Source organism: Simochromis diagramma, unplaced genomic scaffold, assembly GCF_900408965.1.
Source record: "Simochromis diagramma unplaced genomic scaffold, fSimDia1.1 OVJJ01000483.1, whole genome shotgun sequence".
Classification (NCBI taxonomy): domain Eukaryota; kingdom Metazoa; phylum Chordata; class Actinopteri; order Cichliformes; family Cichlidae; genus Simochromis; species Simochromis diagramma.
Genome location: NW_024386835.1, coordinates 7,279,214 through 7,291,965, shown reverse-complemented (window position 1 = coordinate 7,291,965; position 12,752 = coordinate 7,279,214). Strand labels below are relative to the sequence as shown.

The following is a 12,752-nucleotide window of genomic DNA, read 5'->3' as shown; positions in this document are numbered from 1 at the left end:
TTCATTCACCCATTCACACAGATATTCACACACTGGTGATGGCAAGCTACATTGTAGCCACAGCCACCCTGGGGCGCACTGACAGAGGTGAGGCGGTGGCGCCAGTGTCCGGTGGCGCCAGTTACAGGAATCCCCGTATCACCGCCCCAGTCTGCTAATCCAGAGTCACTGCTCCAGACTTCCATAAAGACTTTGCAGAAGAGATTTAACCAACAAAGCCGCAAAACATCATGAACCTTGAGGAAGTCAGGGTGAATTCCAGCCACCCAGTGGCACAGTCATCCAGCAGTTGTTTTAGTATCTTTGTCACCTTAGCCATAGTGATGGCCCTCACCAGCTTTGTCTCTAGACTTACTTCTTTACACATATAAATTGGGAAAACTCAGGCACTGAACGGGTGATATAAGAAAGATATCAAGAGTTTAAAATCCTTGAAGATTTTTTAATCCATATCCTTGGGTACAAAGTCTGGAATGAGCAGGCTCGACTGCAGGCATACTTGTGATTCGTAGAGTTTCTAAAACTAGAATAGGAGGCCAAGTCTTCAACTCTCAGGCTCCTCTCCTGTGGAACCAGCTCCCAGTTTGGATTCAGGAGACACAGAGTAGAGACACCCTCTGTACTTTTAAGATGAGGCTTAAAACTTCCCTTTTCGATAACGTTTGTAGAGGACTGGGTCAAATGATCCGAACTATCCCTTAGTAATACTGCTTTAGCCTCAGACTAATGGGAGAGTTCCCATCATGAGAAGGGGACCTCTCCCCTACTCCCTCTTTTTAGTTAACTTTTATCCACTTTCTCAGTTTGTTTAGTCCTTGTTTTTGACTTTGGTCTCTCACTATCCCCCCCCCCCCCTTTCACCTCATACACAAACAGTCAAAGCAGATGTCTGCCCCTCCCTGCGCCTGGTTCTGCTGGAGATCTCATCCTGTGAAAGGGGAGTTTTTCTTCCCCACTTTTGCCAAGTGTTGCTCATAGAGAATTGTGTTTGGGTTTTCTCTCTCTAAAAGTTGAGGATCTTTACGTTACTATGAAAATCTCTTGAGATATCTATTATTGTAAACGAAGAAGGGAAAGAGAAATCCTACAGTAACACATCTTGCTAAAAACTATATCCTTGTGACTGTGGGTACACCACAAACCTTATTGTAAATGTATGTTGGAACTACATGTAACTAATGAGAATGAAATCCATTTTTACCAATCTGATTATTATACATTGATGTCAAGCACCAAGGCAAAAATCCTGTAGAGCTCAACACTCAAAAATTGACTAGTATCATTTACTTAGTTTGAGAGTAATCAAGGGTCAGTGGCTCAAATAAGGTGAAAATCCTTTCAATAGGCTTTGATGACATACTGTTTTATTTCTTATGATTTTCAAACTGAACCACCATTACTATCCATTTGCATATCACTCCTAATTTTAGTCAAAAAATCAAACTTGCTGTGTTGTCCATTTTTCATGACATGTGGGCTTAGCAGCAACAGATATCTGAGCCATATTGCAAACAACCCAACAACGTCATGTTCTTTTCTTTTTCTTTTTAACAATATAAACTGAGTGACATTTGCATCCTCACAAACAAAATGATGGGAAAAAATGAAATAAGATGAAATCGACAAGGACAGCATAAACATCATTAGGTGTGGACAGACTGTGGTACCATTGTGGACAGCTCAATCAGCAGAGTGTGGGACCATGCGAATGTCTCAGGATGACCTCACTGTGTCCACCCACACTTTAGAAAATACACGCTTGTGATTCACACTCACACACAGAGAATAAACAAAGTAAATGATTTCATTCAGTTTTCTATGCAACTGTGTGTGGAATAACATGTTAAAATTATGGATTGCGACTCATTTTATTTAATCTTTTCTCTTTTTTTTGTTCCTTCATCTTTAGCATTAATAGTCCGCGGCCTTAGCATTTCTCCACCTCCCCTCAGGATAAAAAGAAGGCATACGTTTTATTTAAGAAGTGGAGAGTTCTAATACTGAAGCTGATTAAATTCATCATCAAATTGCTACCAAAAGGGCTACACTAGATCTATTTATTTCTCTAATGTGAATTCAGATTTCTAAATTTTGGGTGAAAGGCAAAAACCTGGCTTTAAAGCATTCGTGACATTTTAGGAAATGCAATTATTTGTTTTTTGTGCTGAGACTGAGACTAGAAGATTGATATAACAGTTCATTTTTACATTTCTTAAAGACGTTTTGTTAAATAAACAAAAGTAATAATTAATAACCTTTGATTACAATCCAAAATTTAGACGTTCTCATATCAATCCTCAGCATCAGAAAGCATGCATTTCCCAAAATGTTCAGCTCTCTCTTTAGCAGACACACGTGAGATTTGTACTTTCCATTGTTTACTACTGAGCTTACTTCTTTCTACGTGGTAATGGGCAAAAATGGTGATCACAACAAGAAGAAGTCCAGAATCTCAATCATATTTCCACCTCCTCTCGTGGCTTGGTATCAAATCCATTCAGTCTTTTAGGAGTGAATTTTGTTTGTCGCCGTTCTCAACAGAATCCAGTCTTTGCAAACCTCCAAAGCACAAGGCCAGGAGACAATACTTCACTCCTTTGGCTTCACATTAAAATCCAAAAAGGTATGTCTCTAAGAGTCTACTCACTCTGCATTAAATCCATTACATGCATCCATTCGTCCATAGTCTTTAAAATGAATGAATGTGGGGCTGGACTTGTTTTCCTTGGCATAAAATCCATCCATTGGAGTCACAACCCCAGTGCTCCACTGTGTTCAATGAGCAACAGGTTCTTAAAACATAGCTCAAAATGCATGGTTTACTCGATGCGGCACAATGATGCTGTTCAGTGTGTTCAAAAGCTTAATACTCAAAATGTGTGTGTTTTTTTTCTTTTTTCTTAAATCAGTCAAATCCTCAGATGATTCACGCCTCCAGAAACAGCACTTGAACAAAGTGCCTACAAACTGAATGGTTCATCAACTGGACTACTGAAACAAAGGAAAACCCTGACATCATAGTCAATATGAATAGTAAATGTAAATATACACACACGGGGATAACAGGCAATCAGTGTCGTATTCATTCAAATGCAAATGTGTATCTAAGCTGCATGTTGATCTTTGTCCCTGTCGATAAACAAGACTCTGGATGTGGTGTAGCACAGTAACAACATCCAGTTTTCACTAAGTTGCATTGAAGCATCAATTGGGAGTCACAGGGCACAAAAAAAGAGACGATTTTCACATCTATCGCAACGTAATGCGAGCATTGCATTGGGGAGAAAGAGATGCATTTTGATTTTCTTTACCCTACCGAAAACAGAATGACTTAACGGACGCCAGTCTGCACTAACAGTAACATTCAGTGATGTGTAAATGCTTGAAGAGGGATCGGAAACTTTCAGAGCAATCTTAGCCCTCTAATGAGACCAAGTGAGATATAAAGAAAAGGAGGCGGAGGTGAGGAGCAGGTGTGTCTTAAGATTCTCTTTGCTTTTTCTCTCTCAGTGAAAGTCTGAGGCCCTGAGGTTTACGAGGCAGAGAGAGGTGCAGGAGGCGATACGAGAACACTCTCCCCCCCCACACCCTTAATGAAATAACGCTGCTTTGCCGGAAAATGAGGGTACTACTGAAGGTGTATCCAAGAAGGTGGAACGCCAGAGCCTGCGTTTGCACGTTTAGGTTGATTGCATCAAAATCGAACAGGCTAGCGTTTGGGACAGAGATATTCTGCTGGGGGGGGGGCAGAATGAACGACTGACGTGACGAGCCGGCCAGCTCATCGACTGGTTAATGAGCCAAAGGGGTAAGTGTCCATTAACCAGCCTGTGTGAGCCTTCTGAGAAAATACAAGTGAAGAATGTGTCGGTCAAATAAACACATAAAAACAGCAACAAGGACAGACACAGTGGATAGATCCAACTTTTCTTCCAACCCAAAACCAAACAATCCGTCATGGAGCTGGCCAGTGACAGCGGAGTTCAAGAGACCACCACAAGGACTATTTGTTTTCATCATTTATCAAAGCTAAGACAATTTGCTTACTTACTTATTCAAAATCAAAGAGTTCTTTTAGCTTTAGGAGATGTGCAGCAGGAAATATTGATATACTGGAAGATTTTGTTTTACCGTGTATCTAGTAGGATTCAAATATATGTGTACACCTACTACACCGTAATATTTATTATGTCATTGCTGCTGTTGGCTAAACTGATTTTCCTAAAACCAAGGTGTGACTTCAACAACCTACTCTTTCTAAAACAAAATGACTGGTTTAGCAAGACAACACTGAAATTTAATGGCTGAAGGCTAAACTTAACCACAACCAAATAACTTAAAGTAAGGTAATATGAGCAACTGTCTAAATGAGATTGTAATACAGCGAGGCATAATCTACTTTGTGACTTGGATGCGATTGAACACATGCTAACAATAAAGAAACACTCTAATGTTCAAGTCTGCAGAAGCACGCCATCTTTGTGGTTTATGGTAATGAGGAAAAGGCCAGACCCTCAAACTCTTCCATGGCACATTTTAAAAATGTGAAACATGTTTTCAAATCAATAAACACCTTCAGGACACTCTCAAACAGTGCTGGAGTAATAAAACGTTTGTTGCCACACAGAGTGCGAGCTGTAATTAAGGCAAACGGTGGAAACGTCAAATTCTGCTTTCAGCGAGAACACTACCTACAACGTTTTGCTGAAAAGTTACGTAACAGCATCAAAGGAATTGCATTTGACCCAACGCTTGTATTAGTTTAATAAATGATGAAAGATTTTTTTTTTTTTGGCAGTAGACTTTTGACCCCATTGTATGTGCAAATATACATGTGCACACATACACACACATACACACACACACACACAGAAAAAAGAAGAAGGGTGGTGGAGTTGGCAGGAAGAAGTTATCATCCAGATTATCACGAGTCTTCGTTGCCAGAGTCGTCCTGGTTGTCGTAACATCTGGTGGACGTCCCGCAGTCCTCCACGGTGCCGATTCCCCCGGCTTCACCTACAGACTCCATCTCGCTCTCGTCCTCCTCCTCGTCCTCCTCTTCCATGTCGTCGTCGTAGAGGTCGTCATAGAGAAGGTCTGAACTGCGGTCCTGAGAAGGAACCCGGGTCTGGATGCAGTACTCGGCCAGCGTGGTGGGCACTTTGACGCCGTCGCGCTCCGCCTCTGCTGCTGTTGACATCACTTGCTTCCTGTGAGCAAACGTGGAGGAGGTGTATTTTTTTTTTTTTCTCCATGTTGCATAAAATACATTTCTTCAAAGTAACTACACACACTAGTAAGAGTGTGTTCATTTGTACCTGATAATCTCTGCATACTCCTTGTCCTTGCCTTTGCTGTCCCTCCATTTGCGAAACATAACTGAGGCATCCACATTGGCTGGGGAGAAGGTGTTTGGCTCGTTGAGCAGAGAGATCACACTAAGCAGGATGGTCCTGATTATCAGCATGTACACACACACACACACACACACACACACACACACACACACACACACACACACACACACACACACAGTCGAAATGAGGACACTGTAATATCAGATGTCGTCGTCATATGAAAGAAAACCTCTACACGAGCTTTTTGAAACCTCAGAAGCTGTATCCCAGCTCGGAGAGAGGTGTTACCTCACCTCTTTCCCCTCGTGGCTCAATTACATTCTACACCCAATCTGCTCAAGTTTTCAAACACAGACTCGGCACTTTAATGCAACTCTGTGTTTCTTGCTGATATGCTAAATTTAGAAGAAATTCAGAAACCTACCCTACAGTGGTGTCTACCGCTACAGATAGAATACAGAACAAAGAAATGGTAGAAGATAATTATATCCAATTCTTAATTTCATTTATGAAAATTAAATAAGACCTAGATCCAATTTTTGTGTCACAAAAAATGTCTAATTTAGCCAAAAGGAAACTGAACCACAGCTAGCTGTTCCTAGCAGCAGCATTTTTAAACTCGATCTGCTAGTTTTTGGCAGAAATCAGAAACTGAGGGGTCTAGTGGGTTCATGCCTGTCTAACTTGTCCCCGCCGCTGAATTCTTCATGTTCAAACAGTTCAAACATGCAGTATTAAAACAACTGTAAACTGACATCACTTGAGGTAGTATATCAGGCTTCATACAGCTCCCACCGGTGTTACAGTATGCTCTAAACAACTCTTTTCATGCTTGTACATGCAAGACACCCCCAAGACTTATCAACAGGCCTAAAGGTGTAAAATTAGTGAAGGTGAACTTGGACCAGAAGGTTTGCTAAGAAATTACCTGACATTCTGGGTGGGGTTCCACCTTTCAGAGGGCAGCTCCCCACTCTGAGGATCGTCAACAGGGGGGTGTAAGATCGAGATGCACACATCTCCATTCTGAAGACCAAAAGACATAAAGGAACATTTGTCAGGAAAACACAAACGCGGCAGCGTCTTTAAACAAATCCATTTAAAAAACGAAATAAATGCCAAACTGCAAACACGAAAGCATTAAGATCCTTCAGGACAAACCTCATAGATGTTGGGGTGCCACATCTTGGTGAGGAAGCGAAAGGTTGGTGGGGAGTATGGGTAGTCAACTGGGAACTTGATGTGAGCCTGAAAGAACAAACAGAAGTCTGACTTCAGTTACTTGTAACTAAGCTTCAGCCATTTAAGATCACTGGGGTCTTAACTTCAAGGAGAAAGCATCTGGAATGTGAAAAAAAACCCACTATCCAATTAAACTGCACGTGTGTATTTTTATTTGCGTAATAATAAATTATAATTATCAATTTTCACCAAAAAGTAGGACAAAGGAATCAAAAAGCTACATTAAGTAGATGTTGACAGGAGATTTAAGTTGCTATGGGGACAATTCATACACACATATAAAGTAAATAAAAAATATATTTAAAAAATTATGGCCCACTCTTTGCATCGTTGCCTAAGTTCATTGCGACGGCATTGCAACACCTCGATCCTTTTGTTTTTCATCCATTGTGGTACAGTTTGTTGCTGTGCTTGGGATCACTGTCCCATTGTCAGGCAGAAGGCCTCACATTTAACTCTAGAACGTGTTTGTATACAGAGAAGCTCACAGCCACCTCCATGTCTGCAAGGTGCCCAGCTGCTCAGGTTCTGTGGCTGTAAAGCCAGCTCAAATCACCACTACTCCACCACCGTTCTTTACAGTTGGTATCACATGTCTGCTTTTCTGCAGACATGGTGCTGTTCATTATGGCCACACGTGTCAACTTGGTCTCATCTATTCAGAGGACATTGACCTATGATGCAGCTCTCCAAACTTCCAATTTCTTTTTAGAAAGAAGAGGCTTTCGCCTGACAACCCTTCCAAAAAAAGACATACTTGTTCAGTATTATTCTAATTGTGCTGTCATGAACATTAACATTTAACATGTTAACTGAAGTCTGTAGAATCTGAGATGTAGTTCTTGGGTTTCATGTTTGAGCATTGCACAGTCTGACCTGGGGTGAATTTGCTGGGCTATCCACTCCTGAATGCATCAGATCTGCAAACTGCAAAGAAATCTTGCTTTTATAGAGATGGCCACACTTCCCGATGATCAGTTAATAAAAAGCATTTCATCAGTAGCACCTGACAGCTATTAATTCCTATGAAAGCAGTACTATTGTACTCAGGTGCTACCGGACTCTTGTGAAAACATGTAAAATATTCATATTCTATGCGTATTGGAGCAATACATATGAAAGGTCTTGCTTATTTAAGCAGGTCAAACGCCAAAGTTATGTTGTTGTAACGCCACAGCCTAAACTTTTAGAAGGGTGTTAAACTGGCATTTGGGGCATTATGAAAAAAAAATATATACAAAGTTTAGCAGCTGAAACCTTTTAAGTTCCTGTTTTTATTTACATTTTAAAGAGCATCCTAACTTCTTTTTGGACACGGGGTTTCGGTCAGCCACAAAGTTGCTTCCTTTACCGTCATATTTTAAACCACATCACATCAGAGAAATAGTTACACATCCAGCCATACCAACAATTAGACTGTGAATCACCCTATATTGTCATCAGTTCCTAATTAATTTCACTGTGACACAACATCAGGTGCTTCTGGCTCTTTCTTTCCAAAGTATTATCAGAGAAAAAGGATGGCAGGCTTGGGTGTGTGTAGCTCCGCCCTAACTCTCACTGAACTGCTTGCCCGTCTGATAGGACTATCATTACTCCACAGCTAGTTACTAAATTACTGCAACTGTGTGACATTAAACACGTAGACGTCATGACACACTGGCATGAGTTCCACTGCTTAGTATCAGTCGCTGAAGCAACATTTCTTTTTAAATGTGCAAACACAAGTTAACAGATTGGTGTCAAAGTAACAGTAAAGTCTAACATGTAGTTGCCTTCATGGGCATCTTTCTCTTTTTATCACTTTGAGCTCGTCTGGATTTCTGGGTTTTCTTTATTTTTCTGTCTGCATCACATAGTCTATCCTAAAATTACTTTTGTATACCTTAAAGTGAGGGCAATCAACACAACACAGAGAATTCTGGGGAATGATTGAAAGCTGTTGCTTGACTTTAAATCCAAACACCTTTCACTTTACTCTCAGTATAATTACAGGGGACACTGAAGATATCCCAAAATATCTCATCCCTGTACAAAAGCATGATTGTGTATAGTGTAGGCTGCAGGAACCACGCAGTAAAAACAAAGTTACACTGAAACACCTGAATCGTACTACAATTCACTTTCACCAGTTTTTCATTAAATGAAGGTCAGCTGCACCACCCACCAGTCGGGCATTTACAAGACTAAACAAGTCATTTATTAATGTCATTAGGCACTGGCTGCCAAAGTATTCAACAAACGAGTAGTATACATGTCCCTTAAAAAAAGGGAAGTCCACATTTCCTGTTTGCTAGCTATTACATAGACTGGAAAACCAGCCCAGAGTTCACTCTTACTTGTGGCATCTAATCCTGACATTTGTTAGTGCTGATGTTCCTCAAATTTTTGTGGCTAAAGACATGCCAGTTAAAAGAGTATACTACAGCAATACCTGCTCTGTCTTATCCTTCCATTCCCACTAGGCTACAGCATCATCTGCGTAGCACCAAGCTGAAAGCAGGTGCTCTTTATGCTACATTTTCTAAATGTTTCACCGAATATGCAACATATTTAAAGAAAAAAATATAATGAATCTAATCATGTCCCTTCTCTCTCTGTACTGAGGTGCCATTTATATCAGTCTCGTAGCTAAAAATAGCAAGCACAACCATCTTACAGTGAGGTGGGTGAGGGCTGGCCGAGGAGAAGGACAGGACAGGACAGAACGACTGAAAATGAATAAAATATAATATAAAGCCTAAAAATTCCTCGCCCATTAGAGGCAAACCACGTTTCAATTACAGCTTCAAGAAGTGAAAAAGATCTAGTTTGAAAGTTTGAGTTTGTACAGATTTTAGAAGGAGGCTAAACTACAAAGCTGTCTTAAGAATTGTAGCAAGCCCTGACATATATTTTATTACAAAGAAATTCTAGCCGATAATATATTTGGTCCCTAAACATATTTATTGTATGTGTTTTTTCGCTAATGAATAGCTTCATATGAACTCTTTAAGTAAGCATGACTTCACATAATATGTGCACTGGAAGTGATTGTCCCACCTTGAAGTAGCCTCCCTCATACAGGGTATTCGGGGGACCAAAGATGGCCACTTCCCAGTTGTAGAGGTCAGACTCCTCCACCAGAGTGATGCGGAAGCCTTCCACTGGCTGCTCCTGCAGAGACTTCAGCTCCATCATGAGGGCCTTCTGGGAACTAGGGGTTGACTGGTGGGCCATGTTCTTTTCCACACTTCTTGACAACAGTTAGCCGCACAGATCAGTGAGAGGAAGCAGGAATTGTGGAGTGGACAGAAATATTACCAGTTTAATGACACTGTCAGGACTCTACTCACTTTTCATGCATTTTTAATATCATGACCAGTTTGACTCAGAAAACAGCTGCAGTGTCTTAGCTTTGCTTTCATTAACAGGAGTCTTTCTAACAAAAACGATAGGAAAAGCAAAACGCTGTGAAATTAAACCCTACATGTAAAAAACAAAACAAAAAAACAGAAAAACACGCACACACAAAAACAGCTCATAAACATTCAGGATTTGTGGCCTGCAAAGCCTGATTATGTCAGTGGTTTGGCTCGCAGGCCCATTATAGTGGGGGAAAAAAGCAAAGTTAACAGAAAGTGTTTACCTCTGTCTCCTTGCACTGTGTTCGCTTCCTTACAGCTGAGCCCTGCAGGATAAACTCATTGGCTGTCCATGCTAACCTGGCTGTGCCTTGACAAAGAGACAGTGACAATAGCAGTGGCTTTTTTTTCCTGCTAAAGCCTATGGCTGCTCCTCGTGTTGTGTTTCCGAAATTCTTTGTGTGCCAGTGTTGACAGTTGACATGGAGCAAATATCAGTGTAAGTCACGGTCTCCTGCGGATCATTCTTGGCTTTAAAACAGGACTCTGGCTCTCTCTGCCATCTCTCCGTGCTGCTGGTTCGGTTCGGACAGGCGCCCAGCTGATCTCTGCTTGTTTATGTTTGTTTATCTGCTCTCTGGCAGTCTCAACTTCTCCACACGTCAGCTAAACCCCTACCGAGCAACTTCGTTCAAATAGAGCAGATTTTCTGCTCTTTGTCGTCTCTCCGGCACAGTTACAGTGTAAAAGACTGAAAATTTCGAGCCCGCGGTCGCTAAAAGGACAGTAAGTGAGAGGTTTATACTCGCGAATTACAGTGGATTTAATCGATTTTTATTTTCCTCCCATCTATGCTTCCGGCTATCATTGCGCGTGTCTGCAGAACGTAAAGCGCGTATCTGAACGTGACGTGCGCGCACTCGATGTTATTTTACATGTTCGTTCGCGTGACATTTTTATGTTTTAGATTCCAAAAATACATATTTGTAAAACATATTTTAATAATATGTTATTATTTTTATGTAAGTTGGTTACATTATTTATCTAAGCTCCCTCGCTCTCTTTCTTAATACTAAATATCAGCAGCGTGAAATCCTCACACATACATACATAAGGGCATTAATATTAGATCTCAGACATTATTGACATTATTGTAATTTTCATTAAACCTACGTCTACTTCCTGTCCTTAACTATATCCCCATACATTATTACTTATAAGAATGTCATATAAAGTATTTGGTTAGTTGGGGTGTATATATTGACGAGATCACAATTAATGTTTTTTTTTTTCAATCAATTTCCTTCACTGGCAATTCTCAGAGCATCTACAACACAGATGTCACTTACTGTACATTGTGGGCCATATGACTCCTACTTTGATCTCAAGTGAGAAGGAGCAGTGAAATCCCCCTTTCAGTCAGTGCAAACAGGTTTAATTGTACATTTAATATCTGGAATATATCAATATAAGAAAAGAAGTGCAGTTTGAACAGTATATCTCAATTTTGTACATGATAAAAATACTGCTGCTGTAGCAAATAAAACCAGTCAGCACGACACTTTGGACTTAAATTGTAAGACATAAATGTGTAAAATTACAGAATAAGTTCTGGTAGCTCATTGTTCAGACTGTGTTTTAATTCTTTTTTCTTTTTTTATAATGGACCCATTGCAAATACTAATACTAATACTAATAATAATAATAATAATAACAAAAGTAAAATTATATTATTTAAAAAAAAAGGATGTTTCTATATGAGATGATATTGGAAAAAACATCTAATATCTTTTAAAAGCTTATCTATTACTTGATTTTCATTGGCATAGTAGGAATGACCATGGTGGAGGTCTTCATCGGTAGGAAAAATAATAAAAAGCTGGGTGGGTGCTATGATGTTACTGATAGTGAACTTTATTTTATTCATAAGGTTAGTTAGTAGAGTTGCCAACCGTCCTGTAATAAACGGAATGTCCCGTATTGAGAGAAAATATTAGGCGTTTCTTATTGAGCTGAAAAGGAACGCAGTTTGTCCTGTACTTCAGCTAGAATGGAAAAAGACACAAAGCTGGAGTTATTCTGTCGTTACGCTGCACAGCTGCCTCTTCTTCGCTCATTCTCTCCCCTCCCTCTCCTGTTGCTACTTCAATCATGAAACTGATCAATGATCAGCTGATCGGCTTTTCTGTCACAAGTCCCGTCTCTCTTGTTTGTTTATCTCCCACTTTGTGCCAATAAGAAGAAACCAGCGGATCTCTCTCTCATATTCTCATTTAAAATGTCTAGCTTTTAATAGAAAGAAAATGTACTTTATTGATCCCCGTGGGGAAATTCCTCTCTGCATTTAACCCATTCATTCAGTGAAGCAGTGGGCAGCCACTGGGCGCCCAGGGAGCAGTGTGTAGGGATGGTACCTTGCTCAGGGGTACCTCAGGGTAGCTGTTCAGGAGAATCGAACCCCCGACCTTCCGATCATGGGGCCACCTCTACATACACAAGACAGTGTACATCACTGTCACAACAGCCTTTGTTTTCATTCAAAGGCTTTATGGCTTTTCCTATAATACCTGGTGGGCCGGTCTCTAGTCAAAATGCCCGGGCCGATTTTTTGTCCCAGTCCAGCCCTGACTTAAATTGATATTTAATCTTTCCATAGCCATACGTCAAATAAGCATTGCGATAATATAGCAACCACTCAACATTGTTATTCTATAACCTGGCTGTGACTGTTTATTAAAATACTCATTTTGTGTAGTTTAAATCAACAGATTTTGTGTTCGCTTGCCTGCCGTTGTGCCATGCATCCGAG

General features: G+C 40.4%; 1 protein-coding gene across 2 annotated transcripts; it reads right to left on the bottom strand.

Moving 5' to 3' along the window:
* Positions 1-1,347: 1,347 nt before the first annotated feature.
* On the bottom strand, positions 1,348-10,867 carry ube2r2 (ubiquitin-conjugating enzyme E2R 2). Of its 2 annotated transcripts, none has more exons than XM_040029129.1 (6): positions 10,228-10,867; positions 9,642-9,831; positions 6,519-6,605; positions 6,286-6,383; positions 5,319-5,453; positions 1,348-5,210 (listed from the first exon to the last, which is right to left on the bottom strand). In XM_040029129.1, exons 2-6 carry the CDS (start codon positions 9,816-9,818, stop codon positions 4,925-4,927), a joined length of 783 nt encoding a protein of 260 aa, XP_039885063.1. In that variant the 5' UTR covers positions 9,819-9,831; positions 10,228-10,867; the 3' UTR covers positions 1,348-4,924. The 2 variants fall into 2 exon arrangements, with proteins under 2 accessions (XP_039885063.1, XP_039885062.1); XM_040029128.1 differs by having other exon boundaries at positions 9,642-9,834; positions 10,228-10,866.
* Positions 10,868-12,752: the final 1,885 nt, after the last annotated feature.

Bases quoted from the DNA above. Each gene is read 5' to 3' on its own strand.
- ube2r2 (XM_040029129.1), bottom strand. From the start codon at position 9,818: ATGGCCCACCAGTCAACCCCTAGTTCCCAGAAGGCCCTCATGATGGAG. The intron at 6,384-6,518 runs GTTTGTCCTGAA...TTTGGTCTTCAG, and splicing joins GGCACCCCAACATCTATGAG to AATGGAGATGTGTGCATCTC. The intron at 5,211-5,318 runs GTACAAATGAAC...GTTTGCTCACAG, and splicing joins GAGTATGCAGAGATTATCAG to GAAGCAAGTGATGTCAACAG.